This window comes from Epinephelus fuscoguttatus, linkage group LG20, assembly GCF_011397635.1.
Source record: "Epinephelus fuscoguttatus linkage group LG20, E.fuscoguttatus.final_Chr_v1".
Classification (NCBI taxonomy): Eukaryota; Metazoa; Chordata; class Actinopteri; order Perciformes; family Serranidae; genus Epinephelus; species Epinephelus fuscoguttatus.
Genome location: NC_064771.1, coordinates 20,328,367 through 20,346,720, shown reverse-complemented (window position 1 = coordinate 20,346,720; position 18,354 = coordinate 20,328,367). Strand labels below are relative to the sequence as shown.

General features: G+C 39.7%; 1 protein-coding gene across 1 annotated transcript in view; it reads right to left on the bottom strand.

The window, feature by feature from the left end:
* The window catches only part of LOC125881273 (protocadherin-15-like), a 363,072-nt gene that overhangs the window by 16,750 nt on the left and 327,968 nt on the right, over positions 1-18,354 (bottom strand). Inside the window, exon 34 of the mRNA XM_049564361.1 lies at positions 266-287. Within this exon, the coding sequence (XP_049420318.1) occupies positions 266-287 (22 nt within the window). The remainder of the gene's footprint in view (positions 1-265; positions 288-18,354) is intronic.

The window sequence follows — 18,354 nt, the reverse complement described above, 5'->3', positions numbered from 1 at the left end:
TTATCAGTGTCTTTGTGTTTTTGCATTTTAATAGGCATCATCAGTGGATTGCAGACATGGGAGACAGTCAATTACACGGCTACAAAAATTTGTAAATACAAAGCACTGATTACATGCTGTACCATCTTGATTACACCAAACAGAACTGAACAGAAAGAGCAGAACAGAATAAAGGGTATGACTGAACATCAGAGGTAAATAAGAAAAAGTCAGTAACACACATGCAACTACTGTATACAGCATGCATACAGAGAAAGACTCCTACCTCATGTTGTCCATATCCACGCCTGCAAGATCAAAGAGAGAAACATTACCAAGGAAACCTGTCATTAAACATAGTCCTTCTGATGTGCTTTTAATACATGTCAGCACTTTACTGTGCATCTTCCTTACTGCAGAGGAAATGGGATGTTTGAATCAAGAGCTAAATGGAAGTGGCCGCCGGAAATATACATATTCCATTTTGCAGAATTTAACCCAGTTTCTAAGAGGAAAGCAAAAAGATGAGATGTGTATGAGTGTATGTATGGGACTGTGTGTATTTGGAGATAAATGGAGAGACAGGGAGGGTTATATAACAGAGGAAGAGACGGAGACTAAAGGACGAAACAACACAGAGAAGCTGAAAAACTACAGTGAACCATTTCTGCACTTTCATTTACTGTTATTTTCTGTTTATTTTGTTGTTTTATTCTGGCAAATATTCAGGTTCAAACTCCATAAATACATAATATTCACATCTAATTTACAGCCCAAATGAGCTCATCCTATTGTTGAGAAAACTGTAGATGGAGTAATAGTATGTCAATATTAGCCACAACAATAATAAATCCATATTTCAGTTACTGTGCTATTTGCAACTAGTGTAATAGGTGGGATGTTTTATTCATGAGCACAGGGCTATTTATTATCAGGAAAGATGTTTGTCTAATGTAAATTCTGTGTTGCTGACTCCAATCAAACTTTTGTGGCTATTTTTTTTTTTTTTTTGGAAAGGCAGGTGTCTAATAACTGGTCTCTGATGCTTTCCCTTTTCATACACGATAATAAACTGAACAGCTCTGGATTTTTGGACTGCTGGTTGGATTAAACACTATTTGAAGACCTCACCTTGGGCTCTGTGAAATTACAAAGGGCATGTTTGACTATTATCTGACATTTTATCGGCAAAATGATTAATCGGGAGAATAACGGAGAGATGAATCCACAATGAAATTAAAGGGGAACACCACCCAAGTTGAGACTTCCAATGTATTATTTCCATGGCCTACCAAAGTTCAATCAATATCCGTGAACATGAGCTACCCTGTCAAAGCCAGAAACCACAGAGGTAAGCCTCGAACTTGTGTTGTCATAGAACCTAAAGTCTGGAGCTTCTCCTTAGACAATGAATGGGAGACTGATCTTGTGAACCCACAGTTTTTTTGTTTTCTTTTTTATACCCAAATGGCCTTTAGTCTACTGCAATGTTCTCAGTACTGAAACAGTACATGTATCCATATACTCAGAGCATTTCCCAGGCAAACTCTAGCTAAAAATTTAATTTAATTTAATTTAATATACCTTTATGGGCAATCCATTTGTCACCGTTCGGGCATGGGAATATAAGTGTGTGACTCATCAAAGGCCTGACTGACAGCCAGTGTGAGGGATGATAACATTTAAAAGGAAAAAGCGATGAGTGGGACAACGGATCGCTTTATTGTACAGAGCAAATTACAACAAAACACCAGCGAAGATGAAAACAGTATCAAGAAAGCAATCTGTCCTATTTTTTCTTATTTTTATTGTCTTATGTTGTGATAAGAGTGATAACACATGTTATAGAAGCTGTTGTGCACAGATAGGTTTTGGCTTGAGATATTGTGCCTTGGGCAAAGAAATCAAAGAAGTCCGAAGAGTACACACAAAAAGTTTGAAAAACACTGATCAAGAACATCTTTTCCAAGTCACTGTCTGTGGAGCAGTTCCAGACTTTTTACTTTTGACATCACAAGTTTGAATTTCAGCACTCTAGCTTTTGGACTTGGGAGAGAGTTGTTCTTGTTTACTGTGTTAAACCATAAAAACCACGTTAGAATTTTGAAAATGGGTGTAATTCCCCTTTAATCATTGGCTTTACCTGTTAGTGATAATCAAAATTGATTGATAGTCCTGATAGAATATCATTATTAAGGTTTACAACTGAGAGTTTACATTAAGTGTCCACAGGAATGTGAAAATGTAATCATGATTGGAGCATCTACAAAGTTGTACTCCTCATCGTTTCAGCTGTGTCAGTAATTTCTATGAGCTGCATGCTCCTATATTAGAAAAGATTCCAGTAAAATAACCCAACATTAAAGCAGTGGTCGGGAGCAAATTGAAATTCTTTCTAAATATTTGACCATTTCCTTTGAGAAAGGAGCCTTTGCCCGGTCCGACTGATTTATTACAACCATGAAGGCACTTGGAAAGCCTTTGCTTATGTTCTGATCAGCTCAAATCCAGCCAATAATTACTCTCAACTTACTTTGACATCAAGTGAAGACAGAAAATCAAAGATGTCCAAAGAGCATGCACTCAAGTACTTATCAGAGGGATATAATCACATCAGTTAAGTTGTCTGCAGGAGGCTGTAGCCTAAATACATGAACTTATGGCCACGTGTAGCCTGGTAACATATCTTTAATGTTGTATTTTAATGATTATATTCACATGCTACATGATATGTTGATGCTTGGCTGGTTAGACAACATGCCAGTCATACCGTCATCCCTGTAGAATGTTATAACTGGAAACACGTTCTCTGCACAAACTGGTCACTAACACAAACTTCCTGTGTATTACAGTTACATAAACGTTGCACTAAAGGTGAGATGAAGTCATTGTTTTTTAAGTCAGAAGTCTTTGCACACAGGTCTCAAGTCAAGTCCCAAGTCCTTAACTTTGACTTTCAAGTCCCAGACAAGTCAAACCGTGCATTTTGCCAAATTAAAAGCCATTTTAACAACAGAATAATAATATACTGTAAAACTTATATTAAAAGACACTCAGTCTGGTTGCCAGGCAGTTAATTTTTTTTTTTACAAAGGTTCTCTTGGATGTATAAAACTGGACTGTTGACTTCCCACTTGAGCGAATATCAGTTAGCTGTTTAGATTGTGCATTTCATATATGTTTCATTTCTTGTCAATATGGAGATGCTACACATTGTTAGCTCTGTTCATTTCATTTTACTGAAACCATGAGCACCAGAGAGGACCGTAATTCATTCAGATTTACCAGCATGACGCAAAAACAAGTGGTGACTCCCTTCCTCTGAGGCTGTCATAAAGTCAGAATATGTGTCCATTCCTTGATTACCCTGTAAGTTATTTATATTCCTTTGGTCTGTAAAGGTCCAACGATCAAAAAATCAAGTGTTTTTATAAAACACAATCCAAGTTATGGGGAGGCATGATGATGCAGTGGTTCCTGGTGTGGGTTTACTCTGGGTACTCCAGCTTCCTCCCACAGTCCAAAGACATGCAGGTTAACTGGCGACTCTGAATTGGCCGTAGTTGTGAATGTGAGTGTGAATAGTTGTCTTTCTCTATGTGTCAGCCCTCTACCACAGTGGCATGGAAAAAAAGTGCTGACTCCCTACCTCTGAAGCGCTCAAAAAGTCTGAATGTGTACATTCCTTGATTATTTATATCCCTCCAGAATCGAAAGGGTTTTTCATAAAAATGAATCCAAGTTGTAAGTACTGTTTTAACAGGGTAAAGTGGTGGATGCCGTAATCCTTGGGTACAATAATCACCAAATCTTTGTATAATAAACCCATTATAACTTGTTTTGTCTGTACAAAAAACTAAAGTTGATGTCGTTCTACATGCAACCAGTGGCAAGTGGCTAGCTACCACAGGTTAGCTGGTTCTCCCAGTGCCTCTAATCTTAACTGCTATATGGGCAACTGGACTTGCTTGACTTTCTTGAAGATGTTTCACCTCTCATCCAAGAGGCTTCTTCAGTTCTAACAGACTGGTGCGTGGGTGTGGGTGTGAACCCTTACAGAGTCGTTGAGGTCACATGTGAGCTCTGAGTTTCAGAGGTTAAGGTCATCTGTGAGTTGCTGATCCCCCAGCCATCATGTGTGTCGTTAGGGTTAGATGGGTCCAGATGCGAATGGGCAGGGATCCCAAGATTACCATGAGCTGGATGACTGACAATCTTCACCAGCATTGCCTCTAATCTCTATGCTAAACTAAGCTAATTATCTGTTGGCTCTAACACCTTGATATTTGCTGTATAGAAGAGAGTGGCATCAATCTACAATTACAGTATGTGTTTTTTCCCAATGCCAAATTATTCTTTTAAGATCCTACCCCTTTTTCAACACATACCAGATTTAGTCCTCCAAGCAGCCACGTTGATGACAGAATGCGGGAAATAAGCTTGATGCTGTTTACAGTTGTGTGAAATTAAGACTGTTTGTTCAGAGAAAACCTTCCTCAAACAAAGACCAGAGGACAAAGAGAGAAACAACAATGAAGACAGTGAGATGGAGTAAGACAGAGAAAGTTCAAAAATGAGGGATAAACAAAAGTGTGGGTGGAAAAAAAGCCACGAGGAAATAAATAACAAAGAAAAACAGCCAAAAATTTCTCTGTCCATGCGTCTTAACTATGTTGCCAGCAGGATGTATTTTCATGTGAAACCAAGGTAATGAGCTGGCAAAATGAAGATGTATCACAGAACAACAAATGGTGACTTTTAGAGGACACATCAGATTCTCCTTCCTGTTATTAGAGCGCAAACACACACAGGCGCACAGACAAATTGTGAAACCACTTGAGCATTTCATTAAATAAATTCAAATGAGAACATAATTGTGCCTCTTAAACACACACAGACACATTTCAAGGAGAAATGGTAGCCTTTCATTCAGGGTCAAAATGCAATTTAAACGAATGATGTTGCTTCAAAGAGACAAGATTACCTGGTTAAATAAAGGTGTGGAGGGATGTATTGACTGACATACCCGTGGAGGGGTACAAAATGTTGAATGGGTGAATGAATGGAAGGATGAATGGATTAATACATACGTGAAAAGGTTGATTTTTGGGTTATCTATAACGAAATGCCCCTTTCACCATCGCTGTGTGTGTAAAATGTGTGTATACTCTCCAGATTATAGCTGCCAGCAGTATGTGCCTGGCATTGTGTGTTGGGTGATCCGCTTGTGTGCGTGTGTCAGTGTGTGAAGATAAGTCTATCGCTGTGTCCTTGTTGCTCTGACAGACACATTATGAGGTCCTCTGGAGACAAAAACACACAGACAGCTATCTGATATGCGTCACACAAGCACACACACACATCTGGCATGATTGACTCTCGCTCTCTGTGTCCTCTCCACGTTGTCTCTCAGTGTGTGTGTGAGAAGCAGGGAGACAGACAGTGAGAAATATTATTAGCTCCTAAAGAACACACTCAGCCTTTAACACCCAATAACACTCACTTTCTCTCTTCTCTTCCTACAGTGTGTCTCTCTCTGAGTTACTGTAGCTTCCTCACCATTTGCACTGTCTCATTTGTTACTTCCTTTTATCCACTTTTACTCCCACCTGTTTCACTCTCTGTCTATTTCAGCCTTTCTCCCTCATCATTTGTACATGCTCTCATTGTGGTTGCATGTTATGCTGAAAATATTTCCAAAAATAACCTGCTCTCTTCACATTTTCAGAATAAAACTGTTTGTAGGAAGGTAAACATTTGTACTGTCAATGTGGTGAGACACTGTTGCAGACAAATGCTCCAGCTTCAAACAGCTTTATGTCGACAGCACTTATGAAATACAATAACTGACCCTTCGCTAAGTCCCGCCCCCGATGCAGATCATACACTAATCATAACGTAGCATCGGGCCAGCTCAGACCAGGGTCTGACAACACAGCTGTGCTCCATTGACTCTAATGCAGTCGTTTCAGATTTCCTTCATTTTCAGGCTGGTTTTGTGGATTTGGAGCTAAATGTTGTGCCTGGGGCACGTCGTGTATTAATGATTCTCGTTACCTGGAGAGGTTAGAAAAAGATATACTTTTCTTCCCTGTTCCAAAACCAAAATCAAACCCTGAAAAATGTAGGGTTAGCTAGCTAGCTACTGAAGATATAGCCTACTGAATGTATACACATGCTGCTTTTGCTTTATAATGATTATAACAGTGAAAAAAAGACCGACCCTGCTGTACAGGAACCAGTGAAGGGAAGAGCAGTGTCATAGCAGTGTGCGCAGATGCACGTTATTTGATTTCCCCCGCAGATCCCTGCCCGTCTGGCGGTGGAGGTCCAGGTGCTGGCAGCGGCACGGGGCAAAGCCAAACACCGTTCATCTGCACACACTGCGATGCCACACAGCTGGTTCAATATCAGCAAAGTTTCCCTTTATATTCATTGTCTTGTGTGGCGATCAGCAGTGATGTGGTGGTTCACTTTTACACTGTGATCTGTAGCCTATAGTTCGGCTTTAGCTTCTAACTATCTTTGTCTTTTTAACCTGTTGTTGCTGCTGAGTCAGTTTGACATCCTGGATATATTCTTCAAACACAGACTGTAGACCCCTCTGTCTGCTTCTCTCTGGAATCACTGTTTCATTTTTCCAAAAATATGACAATATTTCTTCAGGGAGTGCAGTTAGTTACAGTGTGGGCTCCATGCTTACTCCAACAGCTTGTCGGACAACCACAAAGGGGCGGGGCTTAGCGAGGCTTAGCGAAAGCTCAATTTGGCATTTCTAAGGTAGAAATGTCTGGCCTAAACCTACACTGACCACATTTATTATTTTTACAGAGCTTCAGTCAACACACAGTTTGATATATGACCCAGTTACAGAACAGGTGTGGTCTTATTTTGGGGGTTTTGGCCACATATCGCTATCGGTAAAATCATGGAACATAGCTACATTGTTAAATCAAAGTCCGACGGGGTAAGAAACACTGAGGTCAGACGATCAGACATGTTGTTAACAAGACTAAAGGCCTTTGCACACTGAGTCTGTTGTTTTTGTCCAAAATTGTTGCATGTCTAACAATCGATATGACCTCACCTTATGTAAATCATGCTTGCACTTTTCATCCGCCACTAAGATTTTCAGAACAGGTTTGATTTTTTTTCGCGTTTCTCGCAACTGTCAGAAGCCTTTAGAGACATTTGACCATGAATCAGTGAAGAAAATGTGGTGGTGGGACACAGTCATGACAAGACAGAGGAACGGGGCGCACAGAATCAGATAGCGACTTTAAGCGGGTCAGATGGTAATATTCAGGTGGATGATGATGAAGAGTGACAGTCAGATAGGTAGGAAAAGGCAAAGGAAGCAAAGAAGGAAATGTGTCTTTTCATTTTGTCACATATTGCAAACTTTCACAATGAATAAATCAATAAAACGTATCGGAATCAGTGTGCAAGGTTTCTGTGAGCAACGTTTTCGGGTGACGGATTAAAAAATGCATCCGAAAAAACTGTCTCAGTGTGCAAAGACCTTAAGAGTCTATAGCTATGCTAGCATCTCTGTGAGGCTGTATGTAGATGCAGTGCTTTAAAATGAACTGTTATTACAGGAGCATGCTAACGTGCTCACAGATGCTGTGTCTGAAATCACTCACTACTCCTTATATCAGGCAAGTCCAAAGTCCAGCCCAGGGGCCAACTGTAGCCCACAAACCTATATTGAATGGCACACGGCTTGTCTTTCAAAACAAACCATAGGGGGATGTACAATACTGATTAATCAAGTAATATCATTTAACATTATTTATTGTTACATTTACAACACTTCCAAACAAGGTGGTGGGATGGGAGAGGAGACCACGCCAACTTCGGAGACCAGTAGCGTATGCAGCTTGTATGTGTTATCTTTTGATGTAGAGCATCTTTGTTCAGGCCAAGCTCTTAGACATTTATAACAGTCAGGTCCTTCGAACAGCTCATGCTAAATATATCGTACTGCCAGGACCATCCACTTCTGGATGAGTGCAAGCTTTTGCCCTCAGGACGTTGTTTCAGGGCACCTGTTAGGAGCACCAAAATATTTCTACTCTCCTTCATCCCAAGTGCTATTGATATGCTTAATACAAAATAGCCCCCTGGCTGCATTCCTCGCACACATGCAGTCTTGTACATGTGTAGCCTACAAGGTATAAATTTCCATTTCACTGCTCCAGCTCTGTGATTTATTTTGTCGATGTGTCATTGATGTTGTCTTTGGTATTCTGTTTTTATGTTTTTATGTAAACCCCCGACTGCAAAACAACTTTCCCCCTCGGGGGACAATAAAGATAACATGGAATCTTGAATCATTCTTGTTTTCTCTTCCAAATAAGTCTAGGTAAACTGGGGGTTTCTTCAAAACCTATACCATCATCTGTTTGCTCTTGTTCTTGCCCTGTTTGACTTCTTTATCTGCAATGTCACCAGTGATGCACTTTGTTTATCTAATCTCAAGACTGATAGGAACACTGGCCCAAACCACAGACAAAAAAGATGCTGATATAAATCTGAGCTATCCATTCAGGTTAAGAGAACTGCAATTCAATAAGTCACACACGTTGGTCGACACATGTTGAAATCTAATTGTCTTTGCAGCATCTTATAGCTATTTGCTGCTTCAGTGACCACATTTCCCATGATGATCTTTGCTATAGCAAGGATCAAACCTGTGACATTACAGTTACACGACAGCCACTCTCTCGCACTGTCTCATATCTGTGTTTCTCAATCCGGTTTAAATTAAACGCAGTCGGCTTTGCTGAGTGTTGTAAACAATACATATTCCCAAAGATGTCAAAGGACGTCTGTTCTCAAGCAAAAACACACAATGAAAACCGAGAAAGTGAATCTGTTTGTGTTTAATTATGTTAAAGTGAACAATGTGCAATTAATATCATGGGCAATTGTGCAATCACTACGGGCAATATGCAATTAATAACAGCACAAAGCACTGTCTGTCTTTTGTTGGGGAACCATCTCAGGACGTGGTCTCGCTTGCATACTGGGATGTGCAGGTGACAAGCCAAGCCTGTCCTTGTACACATACATACAACTTGTATGTAACTCAGTGTAATTGTGTGTACATAAATACATCTATGTATGCTAATTTGAGTGCAACAGTACCTGCACACACACCTGCATACACACTTGTCACATTTGCATTCAAGCACTTTTGCACTTTCAACTGGTCCCCCAATTCTTGGTCTATCATGTCTGTATTACTGTTCGCTATATGTTTATTTATTTGTTGTTATTGTTTTTTTTAAGTAAACATCAACCTGCCAAGGGACTGAGGATGGAAATTAGCCATTGGGTACAATCCTACATATTTACATTTAATATTCATCAATATGTACTGTCCCTGTGTGTGTGTGTGTGTGTGTGTGTGTGTGTGTGTGTGTGTGTGTGTGACACGACATGCAGCACATTGAGGTTGAAAGCTAATCTTAACATAAAACATTTCCAACCCAGTCAGCTGAAACAGTAGCACCGCCTGCAAACTGTTTAATGCAGCTGTGTGTTTATGTAAGTGCACATGTTCACAATCCTGTTTATGCCCCAGCTCCTCTGTGTCATTGTCTGTTAATGCTTTAAGTATATGGATTGAGCCTTTTATAAATTCACAGCTTAACAAGGTTTATGGCTTGATCATGATTTTGTTGTGTAAGAACAGAAAAAATTCTACTGAACAAAAGCTGTGTGAATGAGTGAGGACATTTTTGGAAAGTGAGGACATTTTGGCTGGTCCTCACTTTTTTACAGGCCTGGTTGAGGGTTAAGACTTGGTTTTACGGTTCAGGTCAGAATTAGGTTAGGGTGGGGCGTTGGTAGTGTAGTGGATAGTGCCGGCGCCCCATGTATAGAGGTGATGCCTCGCTGCAGCGGTCGCAGGCTCGACTCCGGCTTGTAACCCTTTGCTGCATGTCAACCCCCACTTTCTCTCTCTCACCCCATTTCACTCTGTCCTGATTATTAAAGGCAAAAAGCCCAAAAAATAATCTTAAAAAAAAAAAAAAGAATGTGATGGTTAGGGTTAGTGGTCAGGGGCTAGAGAATGCCTTATGTCAATGAGGGTCCTTAGAGAGATAGAGGTACAAGAATGTGTGTGCTTCTACCTGTACATTTTACATAGTGGGGACCAACAAATGTATTTTAGTAACTGAGTGAGGACATTTTTGCAAAGTGAGGACATTCTGGCCGGTCCTCACTTCCTCAAAGGCCTGTTTTAGGGTTAAGTCTTGGTTTTAGGGTTCAGGTTAGAATAAGGTTCAGGTACAGGTTGGGGTTGGGCATTTAGCTGTGATGGTTAAGGGTGAGGTAAGGGGGAATGCGTTATGTCACTGAAGGTCCTCACAAAGATAGAAGTACAAGAATGTGTGTGTGTGTGTGTGTGTGTGTGTGTGTGTGCGTGCGTGCGCAACCACCAGCTCCATAGATTCCACTGGAGTCAGTATAAATCCTCTCATAATGTCATCCCTCGATAACCACAGATATGACGAGCAGGGTTTGTTTTATTTGGCTGTACATTATGATTTGATCTGATTGCCCAGATATAATCATCAGTGTCATGCTGGTCTTGCGGGACAGATGTGATTCTGTCACCTCATGATGACAATATGTGTCTGGAGACAACTTGTTTAAACGGTTTTAGCTGATGGCAGTGAAATCTGCTGCTGACAGAGCGATATCCACAGGCTTTGATTCCACACTTACAAGTCAATTTTAAACATTTTCAAGATAATGTCTGCGGTTCAAAGGCTCTTTCTTCTCTCCATATCTGGTTAACCGTAAAGCAGAGGTCAAATTAGAGGCAGATTTGTCATTGCTTTTTGCTGTGTAACAGCTACAGGTATTTTATCAAAGGAAAGGGGAGGGCCTGACATATCTTACAAGCAGTTACAGATGACATTCCTGGTAAGAATCACCCGTGAATCTCACCAGTGGAGTTTGACTATCGCATTAAAAATGTATTTTCATGTAATTTAAATGTATATATGGAAAAAAGTATATCAAAGAGAAGCTCAACAGAAATTAGAGTGACTTATGCTTTGCAGAGGTCTGTGTGTGTATGTGTGATAAGATTTTATCTGAGAAGGCAGAAATCTAAATGTAGCAAAATTCCACTGTGCCAGCTGATCTGCAATCTTATTTTCAACAGTGTTAATTACGGTAGTTATGTTAGAGGCCGTTTACATGTACACAGTGATTTTGATAAACGGAGACATCTTCCTTCGTTTGTGCCCTTCGTTTACACGCAAACGGAGATTTCTCCTCTGAAAACAAGTCTTTGTAAAAACTGGCCAGAGTGGAGATTTTGTAAAACTCCAGTTGCGTGTTTGCATGTAAACTGAGATAAACAGAGATAAATGGAGTTATAGGCAGCTGACGTCACAGTATGCGCCGGAACTTGCGCCTGTGTAAAAAGTGCGACCTATGTTGCTATGGTGACAATGGATACATGGAAGGCTTGAGCTTCTCGTTCCACTGCCACCTACAGGTTTGGCATACTCTTGTGTATATATACACAGGTAAGTGTAAACGAAGATCTTTTTGAAAACGGAGTCAGTGAAATGTCCATTTATGAAAATAGCCGGCAACGTGTAAACGGCGTCTTAGAGTTAGTCTAAGTCTTAAGACAGAAATTCTCATTAGGTTTAGTCACATTTTAGTCATTATTATCCTTTATTCTGTAAAACTTTCATTTAAAGCCCTGTCCCAATTAAACGCCCAGTCTCTTCTACAAGCCTGGTGTAGCTACCTATTTAGACAAATAAAGACCTGTCTCAATTAGACGCCTGGTCTGGTTGCCAAGCAGTTCATTTTTATGGAAGTTCTTTGGATGTATAAAACCGGTTTGCTGACTACCCATTGGAGCTTGTTAGTTTGGTTCCGTTCATTTTACTGAAATCATGAGCACTAAAGAAGAGCGTAATTCATTTAGATTTACCGGCATGACGAAAAAACAAGTAGTGACTCCCGTCCTCTGAAGCTGTCATAGAATAAGAATGTGTCAATTCCTTGATTACCTGGTAAGTTATTTATATTTCTTTAGTCCATAAGTGTCCAGTGATGAGAATAATCAAAAGTGTTTTCCATAAAAAAATTAATCCAAGTTATTAATATTGTTTTAGCAGGATTAAGTGGTGTTGTGTCAGTATGCTGAGTGCCATAAACAAAACAATAGTCATAACATAACACATAATTGATATGTTATTGATATGCTATTTTTTATACAAGTAGTATTCATACTGGTTCAAATAAACAATTTGATTGTATTTTCCATCTTTGCTGACCAACAGTTTTGTATAAAAATAATTAAAGGCCTGTCCCTTTTTGACACCTGTCCCAAATATAAGCTTATTGAGTTCAGTGATTTAAGCAAATGATAGTCCGGGCAAGTAATTTAAGTTTTATAGTAGTTTAAGTTGACTAAAAGTCAGTCATTTTTGGCTAACTTTTTGTCATTTCTAGAGTTTTCCGATGGCGCCCCAGTACTGGAGGGACACTCCCCTTGACTTCATTATTATCTAATTACTGGAACTGGTAGTAATAGGGTAAAGTTAGGATTAGTTTTAATATACATTCCTTCTTTTTTTTTCCTTTTCCCCAATGCCTGTCAAACCTGAAGAGCAAAGACACATAGACACAGATACACAACCTTGTCCCCTTAGCCCTTGTCAATGCTGAATTTAATTGTTGTACTGCCTTTAAAAAAACAACAAACTTTTTTAAGTCAGAATATTTGTTCTCTTTAAACTAATCCAATTAGGCTACTACAGAAATTGGAATTGGGGTTACAGGTTGAATCAAGTGCTGACATTTCTTTCAGACAATTTTATTCTACAACTACAAATAATTTCTATCCAATTACTGCAATTTGCATGTCTCCAACAGTTTTTAAACATCCTTTCCAGGTTTAAAAGATGAAATAAGCACACACTGATAATTATTTGAAAAGCTCTAATCTGAGGCAACTATTTGTACCCAGGTTCACTGTAAACTTTGACGTTTCAGTCTCAATCTGAAGAAGCAGAGAAGTAACTTTATTTCAGCCTGATTTTTCTAAATCTGCAACACGTTAGTCTGGAGGTTCAAACTCATGTTCTCTCACAGAGTCTGTGATTACAACTGGACTCTCAGCTCTGTCAAAGATAACTCCACTGAGTTCAGACCTTTTACTTACAGCACAGCTACATTCACAGATAACAGAGCCTCCAACTTGCCTGTCAGGCAAACAGCCACCACTGCAACCAACAAAACTCCACAAATCCTCTCAACAGCTCCACCATCCACAGTCAGACAGATCATGTCTGACTGTGGATGCCATGTCAGTCATCCACTTACAGCTGATGCAACTGAGTGTGTTGCAGGCTAGTGAAACATCCTGGTGCTAGGCGCCCTGATCTTATATCACTCATACAGTCTGATGGCCCACCACCACTTGTAGTCCTGTCTCGTCAACTTAAACAAAACATATATTGTCATAGTTTTTATAATCAAAGATCCATTTTTTTAGCTTGTCAATGTTTTATCTTGGTCATGGAAAAAAGGTTGATGATGAACATTCTTCATCATAGTTTTTGTTAACAAAATGAACACAGATCTTTAGCCATTTATGACCTTAAATGATCCTGTCAAACATTTTGTTTTTTGCAAAGACCTCTGAAGTATAAGGCTCAAGGCAATTGCCCAACTGAGCTTTTCGTTAATCTGCCTAAATGCAAACAAACAGATGGGGATGGGAGGCTTCTGCATGGAAGATGTGTTACTTTGCATATTTTTGCTATGTAGTTTTAAAAGCAGTAAAACATTTGTTCAACAGTGAACCCCTTTGGATCAGTGGAAACATCATCAAACGTAAAAGTCCAGTGGTTAGGTTCAGGTTGGCCTGATGTGTCTGTGTGACCTTCATTAAACACAGTGTCCCATACGTGAGGTGAGTGGAACATTGTATTCCCTTATTAATATGCAACAAATGTAGGAGGCTCTGTACATGACTATCTCTGCATACTTTTCTGGGACAATTCCATCAAGAGAAAACAACTGCACAGACGCCGTCATTGTCAGTCAGTAGATGTTCCACTTTACACATGCCCATAACACTGCTGCGTCACTTCTGATGTACATGATTGGGGTTTCTAACCTGGTGACTGTACCACTAGTGCTAATGTTTAAGTGACACAAGACTGGGGATTATTTAGTACTAACGACCACAATAGTGGACAGCACAGTGGTGCATTGGTAAGTATTATTGCGTCAGCAACAGGGTTCCTGGTTTGAACCCAGGATGGGGGGCCCGAACCCCAGGGTGGGGGAGCCCCCCCGTTGCAGAGCTTCTGTGCTCTCCCTATGTCAGCGTGGGTTTTCTCTGGGTACTCTGGCTTTCTCCGACAGTCCAAAGACATGCAGGTTAATTGGTGACTCTAAATTGTCCGTAGTGTGAATGGTTGTCTGCCTCTATGTGTCAGCCCTGTGATAGTCTGGTGACCTGTCCAGGGTGTCTCTTGCCCAGTGTCAGCTGGGATAGGGTCAACACACCTGCAAACCCTAAAAGGATAAGTGGTTAGGAAAAATGAATGAATGAATGAATGAATGAATGAATGAATACTACAATAGCTAACACTATAGGTTCATGTGGGGGGGCAATTTCTAAATGGTTACTCTTCCAGCACTGAGGTGGTTTTCAAAGTGATTTGTCAAATAAAAACTGTCTTTGATATTTTCATCAGCACCACATATTTTATTGAGAAAAAAAACTTTTTATATTTCAAATCAGTTATTTCCCAATTGATTTTAACGAGGGAAACCTTGGGTAAAAGAAGCAATACAACCCTATAGAAAAAAGTTCATAAAAACATAGCACATATTGTGAGTAAAAACACTCTACATAACTGTTTTAGACATTTTCCTACTGTATCAATGCACCTAACCCAAAACGAACTAAATGAATATTTGACAGAAAGCGGAACAGACACAAAAACACAAAAGACAACAGCCAAAAGGAATCTTTCACTTTCACAATGTCTGCATTTGCAATTTGAAGTTTTTAACACATGTTGATGTATTTACCAATTCATATCAAAAGATAAACCCTGTCTCCTACAAATTACGTTCATATTTTGAAAGAAACGTAAAGCTGGCAGGATTATAGTTTCCATCAACACAATGAGGAAATGTTGATGAAAAACAAATCAAGTGTACAAGTCACAAAAATGTTCATTCTGTACTAAATGTATCAGTTTTTGATTTGATTTTCTGCCTAAACATCCAGTCTTGCAATATCAGCTCGTAGTGACAAACGCATTATCACACATTTTCCTAGGTATGCTCAGGCTCTGGCAGCACTTAAGGTGAGGTTAGAGAAAGATTATGGTCTTGGTTTAAAACTGAAAAAGTCCACAGTGACTTGAATCCCGAAACACAACATGATTATCAACATTTAACCCAAAGTTCAGACCATGTGAGCGGAGCGGTGAGAATATCCACTCTCTGCTCCCTCTGCTCTCCTGTTCAAAGCAGCTAGAGGCAGCTTCTCTCAAATCACTCACACCAGAAAAAGAAAAGAGCTGTGTTGTATTTTAATTTTAGCTTGTATAATTTCTCAGTTTCCTTGTGAGAGTACACCGTTGTCGGGTTTGAACAGACATTTTCGATAGATAATACTGTGTGCACGGTACACAGGTGCATTCTGGGTCAGGCATGCTTCAAACTCATGGTGTGAGTGGTCCCAGAGCAAAATTGGTGCGGGATTGAGTGGGGGATAAGGTGACGCTCTAACCTTTTTGAAAATCTGCCCTGCACTCCATTTAAAAGCCTTCCTCTTTCGCGCCCCACTCGCTTGCGCTCCACTCCACTCACATCCTCTTACCAAGATCTTTATCTAACCTCAACCAGTGTGCATTTGTTGCCTAAATATAATTACAGACAGGACTTATGATGCAAACCTAGGTCTCTGTTGTGCTTTGTATTTATCATTAGAAAGAGAATGTAGCTTTTCATTCACTCAGAACTCGAACTACCACCTTGTGGTTGTATGCCTTTGTGAACCAGTCATGTTGCAGTTAGTTTCCACCCATGTCTGCGCAGACTCATATGTAGGCATGACAGTAGACAATGCTTCAAATATGGATGTTGCTGCAAGGAAGTTACACAAAAACATGGATGCTTCACACATCTTCACCCCAACAGCACAGAGGATCTATACAATCACCACAATGTCAAATGCTTCAGCTGTGGAACAGACTTGTGAAGATGTCGGCGCAGAGAGTCACTGAAAAGATTTTTAATTTGGAAACCTCCCACTGTCATACCTGGGCTAATGAGTTGAAATCATTATTTTATTTGAACAATTTGTCATTTATTTCTCAAAACAGGTTAACCTGTGATATTCAGGGGATTAGGAGTGAAATATTTCGCATGTTTGGAGAAAAACTGGTCTGTTTAAACCTTACATGAAGTGTTATCTAAACAAAAGACAAAGATCTCCATGTGCTCAGTTGAGCTCAGAAACCTTACCATTAGCCTTGGAGACTGGAAGGTTTATTGTCACCCCAGAGGAGGACAGAATTTGTTTGTTGTATAATTTGTGTGAAGTCAAGAATGAGGTTCATTTCTTGTTTTACTGTCCTGTACTGTATATGAAGTCATAAGGAATGTACTTTTCAGTAAAATAAAAAAATTGAATTTTGTTTCAGGAAGGGAACCTTTTTTGTAGCTGAATTTCTTTGCCAGGCCTGGGATAGAAGGCAGAGTAATTTGTTTCAGGACTGAGTAGTTAAATAACATGTACTTTGGATTGTTATTGCAACGTCATTTTAATGGTATAAAATGAATGAATAAAATGAATATAAAATGTCATCACCGCATCATCATATCCTATTAGACTATTGTGTTAAAATTTGTCACAATTAGTGTATGAATTCTTGAGTTATGGCCAAAAACATGTTGTGTCAAAATCATCATCGAGTCCAAGTGAATGTTTGTGCCAAATTGAAGAAATTCCCTTAGGGTGTACCTGAAATATCATGTTCAGGGGAAATTTGACAGACCAGAGCACGCTGACCTTTGATCTTTGACCGCTATAGGAGCCAAATATGTTATTGGGAGGTTTGCTTCCAACTGTGTAATTCACTGTCTGGGCACTGGGGGCGCTGTACTGTCACCTGGTGAGTTAAGGTATTTTAGGATGTGACCCCACTGTGGTCATCAGTTGTTTGGCCCGGAAGAGCAAATGGTTTTTGACCACAATGGCACGGACCGCTACAGTTTTGTTTGTTTGTTTTGTACTGAGCGTCAACCCTGGTCAAATATCTCAGTAGCTAGTAATCGACTTAGCTCCTTTAACAACCACCAAAATTGAATCAGTTAATTGTTGAGTCCATGTGGACGTTTGTGCCAAATTTGAATAAAATCCCTCAAGGTTCCTGAGATATCACCTTCACAATAATTAGATGGATGGACGGACAACCTGAAAATATAATGCCACCAGCCACGGTTCTAGATGACACGGAGGCATAAAACATTGCCTGTGAACGCAGTCCAGCCAGTAACTACATTCAGTAACATGATGTAATTGGTAACAACAACTTAGTAAAACATATGTATGTAATTTCTAGGAGACAGGATTGATAAAGATACATAGTTGTGCACTGACTCAAATTAAACAAAGATGGAATGATGTCTGCAAACAGCAACCTACTGACAGGAACAGATGGATTGTGTCCTTATACACAGGCCAGAATCTGTGATCATACATCATTAGGTAACTACGGAACAGTGAGAACAGATGAAATGGAGACAGAATGTGACACTGATCATGTCACTGGCTCTAACAGTGGAATACTATCCATGCTACAAACAATACAAAGAATCCATGTCCAGGAAAGTTCAATCCAAGTTGGCAGGTTTAACATTTCACACCCACTACATCTACAATCAACTAGTTAAGACGTCCAGAGGGTGTGTTTTACACCCTGAAATTAGCTTTGCACAACAGCAAGAGGGCCCATCAGTAATCATGTGTCTTTGACTGATTATAATTTGTTGTTGACAAGAATGTCAATCACTTGGCGTGGATGTAAAATGGTAATGAACGCAGTCAAACTGAAAGTTAACCAGGAGACATTTTGCCACTTCTAATCACTTGATTTCACAGCTCCCATCTGCAGCTAATTTAAGCCAATTTTCTTCAGCGTTAATTAAAAAAAACAAGTCCTAGAAATGTCGTTTGTGGGGAAACTAGAATAATGGCAGAGGCAGATAATGAGTTAGCCCTCCAAACAAATACTACTTGAATTCCTCCTTGTAGTTCAGGTTCACTGAAATGCGGACACAAATTAAAAAATG